The following is a 19,437-nucleotide window of genomic DNA, read 5'->3' as shown; positions in this document are numbered from 1 at the left end:
TTTTTTCCCTATTTTTAATGATTGCATATAAATATGAAATAAATAAATATGTAAGGTTTGAGGTCCATAAAAGTTTTCATTATTTTGAAAGAAGTCTTGTGTTGCGATTATTTATTAGTTCACAAATACATTAAAAATACATGTAGTAAAAATCTGATTAATTTTAATAAAAATGTTTTTTTTTACATTTTTAGCAGCATTATTTAACTCCTCTCTTGTTTAATAATTAATTTTATTAAAAATATTTATTTAAAATTTAAACAAAACAAAACAGCATTAAAACGTATTTTCTGTTACTATATGAATTGCACAAATGTATATAATATGTAAATAATAACACATATAGTTTTTTTAATTATAAAAATATACACACTGCACATTTGTACGGAATATAGCCTGTATATTTTGATATTGTCACTGGTGTGCAATTTTAATTTGTTTTATTTATTTATGTTTAAATTTTGTACATTTGTACAATGTCATATTACATGTATTTTAAAAGTTACAAAATAAAGTTTATTTTATATAGCAGGGTATCTGCAGGGTTTAAAAAGTCTTAAAATGTCTTAAATGCCAAAAGATACATTTTAGGTCTTTAAAAGTCTTAAATCTACTGAAATATTGTGTTGTAGGTCTTAAATCTTTTTTTTTTTTTTTTTTACCAGGTCTTTCTTTGTTTATGTATAGCTACCCAATCTTGCCATCAACACCCTTACAATCATCAACAATCGCAATCTCAGTTTAACTTTTAATTTTTTATTTAAAAATAGCATTTAAATACTTTCCTTACAGTAAAATTTGCTTAAAAGTTCTCCATTTATTTACTGCTGAGGATACTGATCTGACCTATATTTTTTTCATATATAAATTATTATTATTGCATTATTAGGTTATAATCACTTACGGTAAGTTATCATATTTTTTCACAGGTCAGGTAAAAATCTTTTCCAACTGGATTATTCAAAATTCCTTAGCATTTTGCCCTGTATAAGTCTAAAATCTCATTCATAATGGTCTTAAAAATGTCTTTAAAAGTCTTACATTTAACTTGGTGAAACCTGCAGATACCCTGTTAAGAAAAAAACAGTTATAAAGATTGTGTATATATAATTATAAAAAAATATTCAATTTAAAATGTAATCAGTATAATAAATAAATAAATAAATATATTATTAAAATATAAAGTTAATATATATTTTTAAATTAGTTTTAGTTTGGTACTGACTTATCTATGTGTGTGTGTGTGTGTGTGTGTGTGTGTGTGTGTGTGTGTGTGTGTGTGTGTGTGATGTGTGTGTATATATATATATATATATATATATATATATATATATATATATATATATATATATATATATATATATATATAAAAACTAAATATTTAAAAGCTAGAATAAACAAAAATAAATATTAAGTAATTAAAGAAATGTTATACGCAAGTAAAAACGAAAGTATTTTTCATCACATTCTCAAATCAGCGCAAAACATACGGTATATTACAATCAAATCCTCGGCTGTTGGTTTTAATTTATCACTTTGTTTTCTCCAGAAGCCCAGTCGGTCGATGGTGCTGCTCTGGTGCCTCCTGGCGGCCACATTCGCTTACTGACTCACTCTCTCACTCTCTCTCAGTCGATTCAGCAGCAGCTCAAACCTCCTGTCATGCTTGAGGAGGAACACACTCACACACACTAGCCGGACTGAACTGAGCCCTGCCCAACCTCAAGAGGAGGCTGTCCGGGTGTCTCTCCTGCGAGCAGATCCCGCCGGATCCCCCGATTATCCCCAGAGAGCCCGTGATTCTCAGCGGCGGCCACAGACAGACAGACGAACAGCCATGGAGACCCGACTGTCCTACAGCTAGCCAAACTGCTATCCGACAGGAGCCCGAAAACATGCGCTAGACAGGTATTTATTCTGCTGCTTCTGCTCTTTCGGGGCGTCCAGCGGGCAACAAAAGCAGAGCCGAGGGTTTCTGACATCCCTCCGCGAGAGTTGAGCTGCTCTTAATGTGAAAGTAGGTGGAGTGTTAGCTTGTTTGCGCCGCCGCTGAATGGGTTGTTTATGGCGGATTTCAGGAGTCCATCTGGGTCTCCGCTGGTGCTTTCTGTTTTCGCAAATTTACATGATGTGTACAAATGCCAGATTTTTACTGTATTTCTGTTCTGAAGCGATGGTGCCTTAATAGTGAGACTAAAGACAGGAGAGACACGTGGGCTGTGTCTTAATTCTAGTGAGCTGTCTTCCTGGACAACATTTGTGGGCATCACAGCGCTTTCTAACGATCGGAAAGTTTCAGCTCTCCCGCGAAGCGGCTCTGTGATATAGCGAATATTCGCAGCGGCCGTTAAAGTAATCAGTCGATTATTCGAATAGACCGTTTAAATTCGCGACATTATAAAATACTATAGTAATTTATAGTAAATTCTGTGTTTTGAACCTTATTATATCACATTTTGTTGCTTATATTATGGTAATTGAAGTATTACCATAGCGACTATAGTATTACATTGTGATAAGGTTGTTTTTATATTTGCACATGAGGACTGTCTCCTCAATAATTTAACTTTTTAAAAGTATTCAATGCAAATCCTAAATAGGGAACTCATATTATGAGTCAGTCAATGACTATCAAAGTACAACATTGTTGACAGTAAATTAAATGGTCTGAAAGTCTTAATGATGTGTTGATGTCATACTTGCATGTGATTTTAAACCGAATATTCAAAATATCACGAATAACAATATAAGAAGCGTGTCACTGTTTAGAAAATAACTAATTTGCAAATATAAAACCAACTTTAATGTTACCTAGTTAAGAATTACCTCAGCGAATAAATTAAATTTATATATCATGGTAACGTTAGCCTCTGGTTCTAAAACACTAGCACTGTGTTTACTATAGATTACTATAATATTTTTTCATGTGGGTGTTTTGTTCAATTGATGCCACAAACTCGTCCTTAAAACTCTGTGTTCAAATGGAAAAAAACTACTATGCTATAATACATTATAGTAAATACAATAGTTTTGTATTACTGTTTATTATTGTTTTGAACCATATTATAGTGAAGTGTCTTACACTGTATGTATTATAATGTTTGCAAATGCTTTGCATACTGTAGTTTCATCTATAGTAATACGATAAATTGTAATACATACTGTAGTATACTTTCATATTTACCATAGTAAACTGTTGTTTTGTGTTATAATATACCAGCCCGATCTAAATAGTTACGAATTGCTGTTAGATTGACTTTACCAGTTGTAAAAAGTTTGTGTGGAATTTTGTTGTTAATGTTACTGTTGTATTACCATAGTTACCAACTATAGAGTTAACAGAAGATTAGTTCACATACTTTACTATAGAATGGTTCAAAAACTAGCTCTAGTATGAAACTATAATACATTGTACTAAAGTGTTGTGAACCTTATTATACCACAATTTGTTGCTCATTTTACGGTAATTGTTGTATTATCATAGCGACTATGATATTACATTGTGGTAAGGTTGTTTTTATATTCGAACATTCGGACTGTCTCCTCAATAATTTAACTTCATAAAAGTATTTAATGCAAATTCTAAATAGGGAACTCCTATTATGAGTCAATGACCATCATAGTACAATATTGTTGATAGTCAATTAACGTGCTAATGTTGTGTTGAAGTCATGCTTGTGTGCGATTTCAGACCGAATATTCAAAATATCACGATATATGAACAATATAGGGAGCGTGTCACTGATAAAAAATAAAAAAAAAAACAGAATGTGTGAATATAAAACCAACTTTAATGTTACTCAATTAGAATTACTTCAACAGAATAATTAAAATAGTCTACTATGGTAGCCTATGATTTAGAAACACTAGCACTAGTCTTTGCTTTATATTACTATAGTATTTTGTTACTGTGAGTGTTTTGTTTAACTGATGCTGCACACTCATCCTTGAAAATCTGAATGTTAAATGGAAAAAATATGATGCCATAATACATTACAGTAAATTCTATAATGTTTTGAGCCATATTATAGTAAAGTCCTTATACTGTATGTTACGGTGGCCAAAAAAAAGCACATGCAATTACAAAAAACACCAGCAAATTAAGAAACGATCTTCATCAATTTGACAGCTCACGTGTTCCAAATTCTCACAACACAAACAACTAAAGAAATACGCTGCAATTAGTCACAACACTTGCAAATATCCACGTAACACAACAGAAATGTTTCAATGGGACCATGACGGACCCCACTGAGATATGGATGTGTTATTATGTAGTGTAATCAGGATATTAAAATAAACGAAAAACAATTTCCCTTTCAAAGACCACTAATCACTTCACTGAGTAACAGTAACGACATAATAACACATCCATATCTCAGCAGGGTCCGTCATGGTTTTGAGACCTCTTGAAACATTTCCATTGTGTTACATGGATATTTGCAAGTGTCGTGACTAATTGCAGCACGTTTCTTCAGTTGTTTGTGTTGTGAGAATTTGGGCTGTCAAATTGATGGAGATCATTTCTTTATTTGCTGGTGTTTTTTGTAATTGCATATGCTTTCTTAAATTGCAGCACGTTAAGCTCTTTTGGCCACCGTAAGTATGTATTATAATGTTTACAAAAGCTTTTCATACTGTAGTGTCATCTATAGTAATATGATAAACTGTAATACATACTGTAGTATACTTTCATAGATGGTTGTAGAGTGGAGCAGTGGGTTGCACTCGCCTCACAGCAACTGGTCACTGGTTCGAGCCATGGCTGGGTCAGTTGGCATTTCTGTGTGGAGTACTGTTTGCTTGTTTTCCTCGCGTACGCTTGGGTTTCTTCCGGGTGCTCTGGTTTCCCCCACAAATCCAAAGACATACGGTAATGGCTGATTGGGCAAGCTAAATTGTCTGTAGTGTATGTGTGTAAATAAGAATGTATGGGAGTTTTCCGGTGATTGGTTGCAGTTGGAAGGGCATCCACTGTGTAAAACATGTGCTGGATAAATTGTAGGTTCATTCTGTTGTTGGAACCCAAGATTAATAAAGGGCCTAAGCCGAAAAGAAATTGAATAAATGAATGAGTATACTTTCAAATTTACCATAGTAAACTGGTGTTTTGTAATTTTGTAATATACCAGCCTGATCTAACGAGGAAACTGATCTATTTTGCGTTTTGTCAGTTTAGTGGCTAATTCAGTTCAGTCATACGAAAATGTAAGTTTTTAAAAAGGAGGCGTGGCCTCCCCCAAACCCAACCGTCATTAGGGAATGAGCAAATCATACTACATTGTACGAATGAGATTGTACAAATTCATACAAATTAGCCACTAAATCAAAAAATTACGAATTGCCATAAGATTGTGTTGAATATACCCTATAGTTTATGTGGAATTTTGTTGTTTATATTGCTGTTGTGTTACCATAGCAACTAATGAACTGATGCTACAAACTTCCTTGAATCTCTGAATGTTAAATGGAAAAAATACTGTACTAAAATACATTGTAGTAAATACTATAGTGTTCTGAACCATATTATACCACATTTTGTTGTTTATATTTCTGTAATTGTAATTCCATGGCAACTATAGAATTACCACAGCATAAATGTTTGTGCTGCATTTTGTTGTTTATTACTGTTGTGTTACAATAGCAACTATAGTATTAACGCTGAAGAATAGTTCACATACTTAGCAATAGTATGGTTTAAAACACACAATCACTGGTATTTACTATAGATTACTATAGTATTTTTTCAAATGGGTGTTTAGTTAAATTGATGCCACAAACTCCTCCTTGATATTTTGAATGTTGAAATAGAAAATTAGAAAAAAAGAAATTTGAAACATTTTGGGATATTACAGAATTTCAGTGCATAATCGGTGTGATTTTATTTAATTTTTTTAAATGTGCCTGTTCAATCAAACAATTAATTCTCTTAATGTTTTGGGTCCCACTTTATATAAAGTGGCCTTAACTAATATATACTTACATAGGAATTAATAGTTTGTTACAATGTACTTATTGTGTAAATACGTGTATTTAATCAAGCTTAAGTACACAGTAAAAACATGTATGTAATTACATCTGTAATTAACTTTTGTAATTACATTTGTAAATACTCTGTTGACCATCCCTTACACCTTAAACCACCCTTAAACCTACCCATGCCACCAAACCTGTCCATAACCCAACCTCTATCCCAACTCAAAAGCACCACAAGTTTTCTCAAATACATTATAAACACAGTAAGTACATTGTATTTATTTTTTGATGTAAGTACATAGTAGTTACGGACACTTAATATAAAGTGGGAACATGTTTTGGATTAAATATTATAATAAAATGTAAACTTAACATAACACTCCTGATAAACAAAAGCATGTGCCGGTCAGTGTAAGTATGTAGAAAATGAAACCAAGTTTTTAACTCCTTAGTTGTCAGCTTCATGTCAACTTCAAATTTGTCTTTGATTTTGTGGCACGTTAATGTGCTGATTTTCAGTACATTTTTATCATTCTTGTTTATGTTCTATTTCTTAAATGGATAGTTTACCCAAAAATAAAAAATTATGTAATTTTCTTAATTTCTCATCATTTTCTTACCCTATACTCGTTTCAAGTTTCTTCTGTTGAACACAAAAGGAGATGTTTTGAAGTATGTTGTAGTCTGGTAACTATCAACTGCCATCGCATTTGTTTCTTCCTTTAGATGTCAATGGCTGCTGGTTATTAATGTTTTTAATGTTTGTGTCTTCAAAATACCTGAGAAAAGTCTTGTTGTCGATCACAGTTGTAATATCAACAAATAATAACTTGACTTCTAGTTGATCATTTGGAAAAGTGGCAAAAGGTAGATTTTTCTGTTGAATCATCTGTTGAACTGCATCCCAGTCATCACAAATACTGCTGCAGACCTACTGGAACCCACATCAACCCAAGATTCTCATAGAAATCAGTCAAGTTTGGTGAAGGAAATTTCATGGTTAGTGGTTACATTCAGTAAGGAGGCGTGCAAGAGATCTGCAGAGTGGATTGCAACATCAACAGCCTGAGGTATCAAGACATTTGTGCTGCCATTACTTTACAAACCACAGGAGAGGGCAAATTCTTCCAAAGTATAGCGCTCCTTCTCATACTTCAGCCTCCACATCAAAGTTCCTGAAAGCAAAGAAGGTCAAGGTGCTCCAGAATTGGCCAGCCCAGTCACCAGACATGATCTATACTGTACATTATCTCTGTTAAGTGGCAAGACTTTTGTCTAAGCAAAGTCAGACGTTACTGTTCTAATTAAATAATTAAACTGATTCCAAATGATCAACTAGATGACAAGTTATTATTTGTTGTTCCTAAAACTTGGATTACTTGGAATACTATGTGTGTATTATATATATAAGGTCTGAACAATATATTGTTTGAACATCTATATGTGTGTATCTGCAATAATCATATCACAGGATTAGATTATGTATTTAAGATTAAAAGATAAAGATATTATTACATATATATATATATTTATATGTAAATAAGAATTATACAATAATGACTTGTTCAATTTCAAATTGTTCAATTTCTTTTCTTGCATACTGTTAGACTCCTCAGAAAACAGAAAAAGCACTGTTTATTTCTTGAATTTTGCTTATAATTTATTCTAATTTATGCAGGTGCACTGAATAGAATATGACTCGCTCATCTCAGCCGGTTTAAATCAATGACATCTTTCCAAATACAAATATTCAAGTCTTCTGGTGAAATTATATTCATATCGCAATATATATTGTGGTGGGATAACAAAATATTACAATTTCATATTTTTACAGTATCGTGCAGCACTAATATATATTTATCAGGATATGTGATACACACACATGAATAGAAAAAAACTATACAATATACATACAAGTTAAAATTTATATCTAATTTGCATCATATACACATATATTTTATATCTAACCATAAATAAACCTTTTATTAAATAAATGCATGCCTGTGTGTATTTATATATACATTATAAATAGGGTTGCGCAGTTTATTGGTATTATGGTAGTATTGAGATACTATGACTCCAAAATACTGGTGGTGCCACTGTAATTTGTAAACGGTAGTATCGTCATTAACGGTAGATAATATTGCAAGTGGAAAAGTCACTTAAATTCTCACGTTTGTGCAATGATATACCATTTTATTTTAATAGTCTGTGGAGCCCTTTAAGGTTGCACGTTTTTTGATGTTTTCTGTTTCAAACGCACACCTGAATCAGTTCCTTTCTGTTCCTCTTAATATTATTTAGTAGCTACAATAACACAGACAATCTCTTAAAAAGTGAAATTTTGCATTACTTTGGTTTGTTACAAGATAGGTAATAAGTGGAGCAGTGCGTAGCACGTTTGCCTCACAGCAAGAAGGTTGCTGGTTTGAGCCTCGGCTGGGTCAGTTGGCGTTTCTGTGTGGAGTTTGCATATTCTCCTTGTCTTTGCGTGGGTTTTCTCCGAGTGCTCCGGTGTCCCCCACAAGTCCAAAGACATACGGCACAGGTGAATTGGGTATGCTAAAACTGACCTTATTGTAAGAGTGTGTGTGTGTGTGAATGAGTGTGTATGGGAGTTTCCCAGTGATGGGTTGCAGCTGGAAGGGCATCCGCTGCATAAAACATATGCTGGATAAGTTGGCGGTTCATTCCACTGTGGCAACCCCAGATTAATAAAGAGACTAAGCAGAAAAGAAAATGAATCAATGAATCTTACAAGATAAGACATAAAAGTAAAAAAAAAAAAGAAAAACAATAGATGAAAAACCCGAAAGAGCAACAGGAAACAATTTTTGACCACTTCTTATAGCCTAATTTAATTTGGATTTATTTTTTTTACATTTTCATTTGGTATAATTTGTAGATTTATTTTAATGTGTTTTTTGTTGGTCAGTTATCTACAAAGTAAACAAAAAACGATTACATTTTAGGAGAAGTGACGTGCAAATAATATTTATTTCATTAATAAGGGAATTATGAATTAAATTAAAGACCTATTGTAAAATGTAAATTTTTTTTATTTCTGACAATTTTCTTTATAATTTGAGTTATAAATTACAGTATCACAATACGACTTGGTATCAAGATATGCAGCTGGTATTGTAAGATTAGTTAATGGTATTGCGACAACCCTAATTATAAATATACACATGAATAAAGCAGTGCCAGGCAAAACATTTAATAGTAATTAATCACATAAAAGTAAAAAAAAAATTTGTTTTGATAATTTAGGTGTGTGTACTGTGTATATTTATGTCTAAAATATTTTTTTTTACTTCAAATTAAACTTAAGATGCCTTATAGCTTCAGTTGAGTTCAGTTATGATAACATCACAGACTATAAATATCACCATATTTACATATCATATCGCAACTGTTGTTTAAACTGTGCTCCTTTTAGCCTTTCAAAACTGAATAAACTAGTGCCAGGCAAAACATTTAATAGTAATTAATCATATAAAAGTAAAAAAAAAATAGTTTTTTTTGACAATTTAAGCTTTTGCATCTGCTACTATACTGACGCATAGGCGTATGTAGCTCCGCCCTCTGATGAAAAACGCTCATTTGAATTTAAAGCGACAGTCACCAAAACAGCACAATTTGGATCAAAGCCTAAAAGGGGCACAGTTATAAAGCATTATATGTGTGGTATTTTTAGTGGAAACTTCGCTAAGCACATCAGACGCTTATTTTACATCTTGTGAAAAGTTGCATAATAAGTCCCCGTTAAAACAACAGTTGCGATATTATCATAAACTGTAAATACGATGATATTTATAGTCTGTGATGGTATCATAACTGAACTCAACTGAAGATATGAGGCGTCCTATATTAAATTTAAAGAAAAAATATATACTTTAGACAAGCACTTAATTGCTGCCATGAAGATTCAGTACCCAAGTTGATATTTAGCAGTGTGTACTATTTATTTACAGCCATTGAATCTCTTTAATTTTTTATTTGCAGTCTTTGGTTTATCACTCATTTAGAAGCGTTGTCATATGCGGCTCTGATAGTCATCTCCTTTGGCTTTGCTTGGCAGGGTTGTATAAGAAGACTGTTTCCTGTTTTCACTGGAGTGACACTGCTGTCACTTCTGGCCATCAGCGGCTGAAGATGCAGACTTTCCTGAGAGGCAGACGAGTGGGCTATTGGCTCAGTGAGAAGAAGATGAAGAAACTCAACTTCCTGGCATTTGCGGAGATGTGCAGGTAGGGCAGCACAGTAATCAGTATAATGACTTTATTGTGCTATTGCATAGACATGACCTTAATCATTTTTTGTCATGTAATATACAGTTGAAGTCAGAATTATTATCCCTCCAGAATTATTATCCCCCCCGAAAGGGATAATAATTCAGATTTGTTTCAACACATTTCTAAACATAATTACATAAATAGTTTTATATGTAATTTCTAATAACTGATTTCTTTTATTTTTGCCATGATGACAGTACATAATATTTTACTAGATGTTTTTCGAGATACCTGTATTCAGCTTAAAGTGAAATTTAAAGGCCTAATTAGGTAATTTAGTGATGACGTTGTATAATTTAGTATTAATATAAAATTTGTATAATTTAAAATTTAGTAATGACGTTGTATAATTATGCTTTGTTCTGTTTTAGAATCGAACAAAAATACTGCTTAAGGCCATGATTTCCGCTACATTCATTCTTACATGGCTACATTACAGCTTCTCATTCAAAACATTCAGTTGTTGTTGTTTTTTTCTAATAGCGGGTTATAATCGCACCAAAATTTATTAAAAGGAATTATAACAGCTCGTACTTTTCTGTAATCGTAGTAGTGCTGTGCTTTATCTGGTTAATTCTTTTAGGTTACATGCTGACTGACGGTTTTATCTTAACAGCGGATATTTAAGGGCGAGCAAGATGTTTTGTGCACGAATAGAGAAAATTGGAGTGCAAGCAAAGAGATTTACATGCTCTTATTGCATGAATGTGGTCTCGACTTGTAATACTGGGCACATGACATTTGTCATTGAAATATTGCATAGGTAGTTGGAAGATCTGTGTAAAAGGCCTGCCGCCACAGCTGGAAAAATTATAGAGAAAACACTGAAGGCAGCTGATAATATTGACATTAAAATGGTTTCGAAGAAATAAAAAAAAATTGCTTTTATTCTAGCCAAAATAAAACAAGTGAGACTCTTTCCAGAAGAAAACATAAAATAGTAAATATCATGAAAAATTCCTTGCTCTGTTAGACATAATTTGGCAAATATTTGAAAAAGAAAAAAAAAATCACAGGAGGGCTAATAATTTTGACTTCAACTGCATATCGGGCAAATACATAATAACCATTGTCAGTGTCGATATAGCTGATTGTGCAGCTTCTGTCATCTCATTCGCACTCTATTGAAGATGTCATTACGGTAAAAAAAAAAACACTATAATGTTTACTATAAACTAGGGCGGAGCCAATAAATGATATATCAAATCGTGATAGAATTTATGTTGATAGCAATGATAAGCTCTGGATTCTAGGTGCGAATCACACAGCCGAAATATGCAACAACAGTAATCTATAATTGTGTTGATATTGAAGATTCGCCAAATTAGAGATTCGCCAAAGTCATGCTGCATCACCCAGTATTGTTTAGCTCCTTTCACTTTCCTGCCAGCAGAATCTGCCTTCAGTAACAGTTTGGATACTCTTTTAAAAGTGGAAGCATTAAAAACTCTTCGAAATATATGTCGTTATCGAAAATATATAGAAAAAAATTATCGAGATTGCATTTTTGCCTTTTTCTAGTTTTTTTTTTACCTTGCAAATGTTGCATCAACATTTATTATTATTATTATTATTATTATTATTATTATTATTATTATTATTATTATTATTGTTTATTTGTTTAGTATTTTTATGTTTTCACATTCTGATTCCTGTGGCTAATTATTATATTGTCAAAATGACTACAGTCGAGCAATTCCAGCATTACGAATGTGACATTTGCAGTTAAAACTCAAAACTTAAAAAAATAGATATGATGACAGGCCAATGTGCAGGTGAGAGACTGCCATACATCCATCAGCCTGGATCTTTTCCGGCATGTGTTTCCATGTAAGAGCACAGCAGGCACCTTTTGTTGTTGGGCTTTCACTACACTTGTGGTCTGTGGCTCATCCAAAACAGCTGTGTCTGCTTTTGTTCCTGGATCAGTCCAGTGCTTGACAGATCAGTTGTTTGAACAAAAAGGTGGAGATGTTCTCTTCATCGTAAATGTTAGGAAGGATTATGAGCTGCGGTTGAGAAAGATCCAGGAAGGTTGCGTAATAGCGTGCAGCACAGAAAGGCACATTAAAGGGACAGTTCACCCCAAAATGAAAATTCTGTCATTTACATTTAATATCTTCTGTGTTCAACAGAAGAAAGAAACGAAACAAGGTTTGGAACCACTTGGGAGAGAGTCAATTTTCAGTTTTGAGTGACCTTTCTAACGTGAGATGTGTACTTTTTGTGGAAGTGTCTCATAAGTAGTAAGGGTTGTTTAGGTTGACAGAATTTATGATTTTTAAATATGCGTGGATATTCTGTCACTGGGATGACACTAAATAGAGCAAATAAATGGTTCCTCCTAACAGTTCCCTTGTCTGCAGTTGGATGGATAAATGGATAGCCTTGTCACAGAACCAAGCCATTGGCTGAGCCAATCTTGAAATATTAAAAAGCTATCAAAAATATAGAAAAAACATTCTTTGTTACTGCCATTTTCTTATAGTTTATGTTTTTTTTTTTACTTATTTTCTAAAAAGTTTAGTTTCATGTATGTCAATTTGTTGCATTGCTGAATTGATGAAGCTATCCAAAGAGCACAAATAAAGATTTTCTCCACTCTATTCAAAAAGATTATTTAAATTTGTCTGTGATTTTTTTTAATCTTGAACAAAACTAGAAGTGCGCTTTATTAAAAACAAATCGTAATGTTTTCTGTAATACTTAAGCAATGGTTTTATACTTTAGCAAAGACATTTTTATGTGTGCTGGTTTAAGGCCATGGCGAGGCAGTGGCGCAGTAGGTAGTGCTGTCACCTCACAGCAAGAAGGTCGCTGGTTCGAACCTCGGCTCAGTTGGCGTTTCTGTGTGGAGTTTGCATGTTCTCTTTGCCTTCGTGTGGGTTTCATCCAGGTGCTCCGGTTTCCCCCACAGTCCAAAGACATGCGGTACAGGTGAATTGGGTAGGCTAAATTATCCGTAGTGTATAAGTGTGTGTGAATGTGTGTGTGTGGATGTTTCCCAGAGATGGGTTGCGGCTGGAAGGGCATCCGCTGCGTAAAAACTTGCTTTATAGGTTGGCGGTTCATTCCGCTGTGGCAACCCCGGATTAATAAAGGGACTAAGCCGACAAGAAAATGAATGAATGGTTTAAGGCCCCGCCCCAGTATACTTCAAACTGACCAATAAAAGAAAGTAACTAAAATTCTGCCATTTTAAATAAAATCTGGTAAAAATGAAGTTTTGTTGAAGAATTTGTTTTGGCACTTCGAAACAGCTCAGTTTAATTCATCTTCATTTCTATTGTGGTTACACAATGTAGAAGAAGATATTTATCATATATGGTATGATAAATAAATATGACTCTAAAGCTGCCGGTTGGTGACAGCATATCTCTTTTCATAATGAGTAATTCAATTAATCATTCATTCAAATGATTTGTTTAAAAAGGCTGAATCATTAGTAAGAACCTAGAGAATTCAACTTTTGGTATCAACATTCTTTCAGAATATTTTTATGCATGTATTATGCACTCCCTGGCCACTTTATTAGGTACATCTTACTAGTATCAGGTTGGACCCCCTTTTGCCTTAGTCCTTTATGGCATAGATTAAACAAGACACTGGAAATATTTCTCAGAGATTTTGGTCCATATTGACATGAAAGCATCACGCAGTTGATGCAGATTTGTTGGCTGCACATCCCTGATGCGAATCTCCCATTCCACCACCTCTCAAAGGTGTTCGGTTTGATTCGAGGCCATTTGAGTAAAGTGAACTCATTGTCATAATCTAGAAACCAGTCTTAGATGATTTAACAACAATACTCAGGTAGGCTGTGGCATTGACATGATGCTCAATTGACACTAATGGGCCCAAGGTGTGCCAAGAAAATATCCCTCTCACCATTATACCACCACCAGCAGCCTGAACCATTGATACAAGGCTGGATGGATCCATGCTTTCATGTTGTTTGTTGATGCCAAATTCTGACCCTACCATCTGAATGTCGCAGCAGAAATCGAGACTCATCAGACCAGGCAACGTTTTTCCAATCTTTTATTGTCCAATTTTAGTGAGCCTTTGCGAATTGTAGCCTCAGTTTTCTGTTGTTAGCTGACAGGAGTGACACCCAGGGTGGTCCTCTGCTGCTGTAGCCCATCCGCCTCAAGGTTGGACATGTTGTGCGTTCAGAGAGGTTCTTCTACATACCTCGGTTGTAACGAGTGGTTATTAGAGATGGTTGTGAGTAAAAGTCGATCAGCAGTTTCTGAAATACTTAGACCAGCCTGTCTGGCACCAACAACCATGCAACGTTCAAAGTCACTTAAATCAGCCTTCTTCCCCATTCTGATGCTCAATTTGAACTGCAGCAGATTGTCTTGACCATGTTTACATGCCTAAATGCTTTGAGCTGCTGCCATGTGATTGGCTGATTAGAAATTTGCCTTAACAAGTAATACCTAATAAAGTGGCCGGTGAGTGTAATTAGTGTTTATGCATCAGCCATCTGTAGAGGCCAGAATACCACAAACGCTTGAGTCACACATGCAGCTATGGTGAAAAACTACCAAGAAGCCACTTGAACATTGTGATTTTCACAGCTGCACACTCCCTTTCCTTCCTCGCAAATAAATTCAGCATCTGCAGTGCTAAAGTGTTGTTATTTGTCTATAGATGAATGTTTTTTGTTCACTTCACACTGGAGTTCAGATGTGTAGCTTGCCTATTTTAAACCAAAGTGTGTCTGAAATACTTGCCTTTGTTTTGTGCTGCACTAAATGTGTTTTGGCTAAAGCATCTCTCTACTATTCAAACTGTGAAATCCTTGAATGATTCTACATGGTGCGTGGAGGTGACCAGACATGGCCTGGCTGTGTTTCTTTCCACATTGTGCCAGCACTTTTATTCCTTATGACTTCGCAGTCAGCCAGATTGGCTTACTCATCATTGAAGAGCCCCTGGATTATTACCCAGAAGTCAGAGGGAGAGAGAGAGTGAATGAGTGAGAGTTCGCACAGCAAAGCACTCTTGGAGACGATGCTGTGTGTGTGTGTATGGGTTGTGTAACCTGAGCAAACCTGAATTGCTGGACTGGCAAAGGGTTAAGGTTACACTTGGCTTTGTGTGTGTTGTAAATGTGTGCTGTAGTGAAAGCCTGTGTGTGTGTGGTTGGTCTTTTTTTTCGTGCCTTACACGTTCCTCGGTGTGGACCAATGTCTCTGTCTCCATCTGAATGCACAATTGTGTAATGTGTTAAGCCAGTGTTGCATCGGATTTCCTCAGTGGCTGTGACTGTGAGGAATTGTATGACTGAGCTGGAGAAAGTGAAGAAAAGAGGGAATACTACACAACAATGTGATCACTGTAAGCGTTCAACCAGTGAACAGAGAGGGATATTTTTTGTGTTTTGTGTCTTAGTAGATTTAAAGGGATAGTTTGCTCAAAAATAAATATATTTAAAAGTCTTAGCATTTACTCATCCTCATGTTTGAGTTTCTCATGCTTAACACTGAAGCCTCATCATTTTCCGGTCTTTTTTTTGCCAGTAGAATGACTCACGCTCTACACTCAGATGGCACTTTATTAGGTAACTGCTTGTTGACGCAAATATCCGATCAGCCAATCACATGACAGCAATGGAGTACATTACGATACACGATTTTGTCACAATAGTTCTACAAAATGATTTGAGACCAAATTTTCTCAAATGCTGCCATTTTATTTTATTTTTTTTTACAAATTTTCTGCAATTAATACACTTTTAAAAATAATCACGCTAAATTACAAATTTAAAACGAATTCCAAGTCAAAAATGAACAATAAAAATTAAAGAAGGCTCTTTAATTGCCCTTTTCCACTGAGTGGTACAGTACGGTATGGTACGGGTCGATACGGGTCACCTTTATTGACCTTATTCTAAAATGCGGAAGTGCGCCTGTTTTCGCGATTGTCTTAGAACTTCCGATTCAGTCGCCTATGGGAGAAATGACTAGGAATAATAAACGGCAGAAAATGGCCAAACTACTTGCTCAACAAACAAATGTTTGCATGACTACACAGACCAAGTAGCATAATATAATAAGAAAATATTAAATTGCAACATCAAGCAGCGTAACGAGCAGTTGTTAACGTCAAAAAATGAATGGAAGTGAATGTGACCGGAAGTCGCGAGACAAAAAGATTCAAATGGCAGCGCCCGCTCGACAGCTGAGAATAAGGTGAATAAGGCTTGCATTTCCACTGCCAAAAGGGTACCAATTGTGTATGACAGAAAGTTTCAGTCGACGTCATTCTCGCTCGAAGAAATGTCAAAGTAAAGCTGTACGGGTCGTTCAGATATCATATGAGAAGCACTTCTCACAAAACAGATGCTTTATACACATAAATACTTGTGTAAAAATGTTCATTACTAACCTTTCTATGAACATGATTTGATTATAACTACAGGTTAACGATAAAAATAGCCTACTAAAACGTTTGCTATTATAAATTACAATTAACATTATAAATGCAACATGTATGAACACATACAGCCCCTTAAAGTTTCCGTTATGTTACCAATTACAGAAAAAATACACACAGCATTCATTTAGTCCTTATATGGCTTCAAAAACAACTCGCAACCTATAGCCTACAGTCAGTGCAAACTTCTCATCTGTATATTTAATCTTCAGCAGCACATGTAACCTCTTGTAACAAAGTAATTCCATCGTTCCGAGTTCATAATAGTCCAAAAGGTGATGATAATAGTTAAACATGGCAGTTTGTTTATGTTTTAGGTTGCTGAAAAAATCATTTGCTCCTTAGTTTTTTTCCAGCTTCTCCTTTGTTATTTCGCCCGTTTGTCCTTTTTTTTAAGGATCGAATGTCAGAAGCACTTCAATAATCACACGCACGTTATAATCATCTGCTTAAGAAGTTCATTATTTCAAATATAGACACGTAGCAAGCTCTCTAGAGAAAGTGAAACCGCTCGCGCTTTGGGCTCGTAAAAGAAAAATAGGACATAGCTGATTTTGTTCTTCTTGGCTTTGTGGCTGATCATCAAAATGACGACAAGGTTTTGTTTGAGCTCAGGTCGACCATGGCTTGTTTTTATATCTATATATTATTACGGTGTAATGTCTCTGCTGTGTTTTTATAAATGGCGGATTCCTTGTTTTCATTCTCCTGGCTTGTTGCGGGAGCGAGTGACGTATCTTTGTAAATCAATAGCGTCCAGTTGTGCATCTACTGCACCTTTTGGTACCCTTTTGCCATGCTAGGTACCATTAGCAGAGGGTGACCAAAAAGTAGTATAGTATGGTTCGGTTTCAGGTACCTTTTGACCGTCAGAAAAGCGTACCATACCACTTAGTGGAAATAGGCCGTAAAATAAATAAACTAAAACTGTAACTATGTTAGGATTTTATATATTTTTAGAAAGAAATATCAGCATATCTATGTTTTTTGGCATAAGCTGAGAACTTTGCACGTTTATAATGTCCCAAGCTGATGAAAAAACTCTTTCACTGGGGACTGAGATGGCTGTTGTGGAGAAAAAAGTCTTTCCTAAACCAGAGAGCAGTGTGTACAGAGGTGGTAAATAGGCCCTCTGCTCCAGGGGACTGGCAATTGGCATAAATTACTGGTTATAATATAATAAGCAAATGATTTAAAGATGCATAAACTAAATGGAAAAAGAGAGTGAGGAAAGGAACATTCTTAATACCTGGTTCTGTAACAAAACAACTTTCTCTTTCATTCTGAAAAACATCTTCCCACTTTCGCTTTGAAAACACTGATGCACCATGTGATCACCATAATCTTAGCATTCATCGAAGCAAGCAGAGATGCCAATCCTCCAGTTTGGCCTATTAATAGATTTTTGTGTATAGACGTCTGTGACAGTAGTTTTTCACTCTCCTGCATCATATTCGTTGTTCTGTTAGTGTAAGTAAACGTCTTTTTGCACACAGTTTGTGTTTTTTCTTGTGCACTTCACCGCTGTCATTTTAGTCTGCCGCATCACCTCTGTTCAAAACATGTATCACAATTCATTAAACATTTTTACCAATTTGAATCATCACATATTTGAACGGATTTTCAACCAGCACAGGTTGAATCGTTACATCCCTGAGTAGAGCTGAACGATAAATCGCATGCGATTTGTAGTGCGCATTTGTCCGTTAATCACCAGCACATGTGTTCAGCTGAAACAACGTTTGCTGCACAGAGTCATAGTTTACTGACAAGCTATGCTAAATTTTAGATGTGATATTATCAAGTGATAGCCAAATCGCAAATAATCAATTTGCTATACTGAAAGTTGTTTGCGTGAACTGTTTCAATGTAGTAATTGTTGCTAATGTTAAACATGAAAGCATGTGCAAATGACAATTTTCCCCAAACAAAATTTCAGTCGAGTGTTTAAATTAAATCCTTTTATGAAATGATGTGGTCGTCTTTAGATTTTTTTGGAACCCTCATATTGTGTATGCTTAAATAGTTTTATTTTGGGTCACATTTTGTGAAGCCCTAACCAAACAATAGGAAAAAATAGATAAAAGCTTATTTATTCAGAATTAATATGATGCATAAATATCTAAATTGTCAAAATTTGAGGTTTTTGTAGTTCAGGGTCACATCTTATTGAGTGAGTTTACCAGCGTTGCCATGACAGCACAGTAAAGCTATTTCAGGCAGCAGGAACAAGTACACTAGAAAAAAAGAGCATGTGTGGGTCATGCATAAAGAGATAGGACACATTTATAGGCTCACATTTTTTTTTTTACCATTTTACTCTTTTGGCTAAAGTCTGTAAAATCTCTTTTCAGATCCAATTCAAAGCATCCTTAGAATGAAAAGTAATTTAAGGTACTTTGTAAATTACATGTTTGCTGATTTCAAATAGGCTGATCTGAATATTATTTCTAAAACTTCTGATATGCTAGGATTTTAATGCACAGCCATATGTAAGATTTACAGAGAATGATGTGAACAAGAATAAATATTCAGTGTGTGCCAGGTCTGTGGACAAAATGCCTTGATGATGTGTAAGGTCAGAGGTGAATGGCTTAGGTTTGAGCTGATAAACTGGAAACAGCAACTAAAATAACTGCTGGTAACAACCAATTTTGTGCTTCTCAGAATGCACAACATGCCCATCCTTGAAACAGATGTGCTACAGCAGCTGAAG

General features: G+C 34.7%; 1 protein-coding gene across 1 annotated transcript in view; it reads left to right on the top strand.

The window, feature by feature from the left end:
• Positions 1-1,612: 1,612 nt before the first annotated feature.
• Positions 1,613-19,437, top strand: part of itpk1b (inositol-tetrakisphosphate 1-kinase b) — a 106,212-nt gene continuing 88,387 nt past the window's right edge. The window contains exons 1-2 of the mRNA XM_001922333.6: positions 1,613-1,908; positions 10,061-10,229. Of these exons, the coding sequence (XP_001922368.1) occupies positions 10,135-10,229 (95 nt within the window). The 5' untranslated portion in view covers positions 1,613-1,908; positions 10,061-10,134. The remainder of the gene's footprint in view (positions 1,909-10,060; positions 10,230-19,437) is intronic.

This window comes from Danio rerio, chromosome 17, assembly GCF_049306965.1.
Source record: "Danio rerio strain Tuebingen ecotype United States chromosome 17, GRCz12tu, whole genome shotgun sequence".
NCBI lineage: Eukaryota > Metazoa > Chordata > Actinopteri > Cypriniformes > Danionidae > Danio > Danio rerio.
Note: the sequence above shows the minus strand (reverse complement) of the source record. Positions and strands in the feature narration are given on the sequence as shown.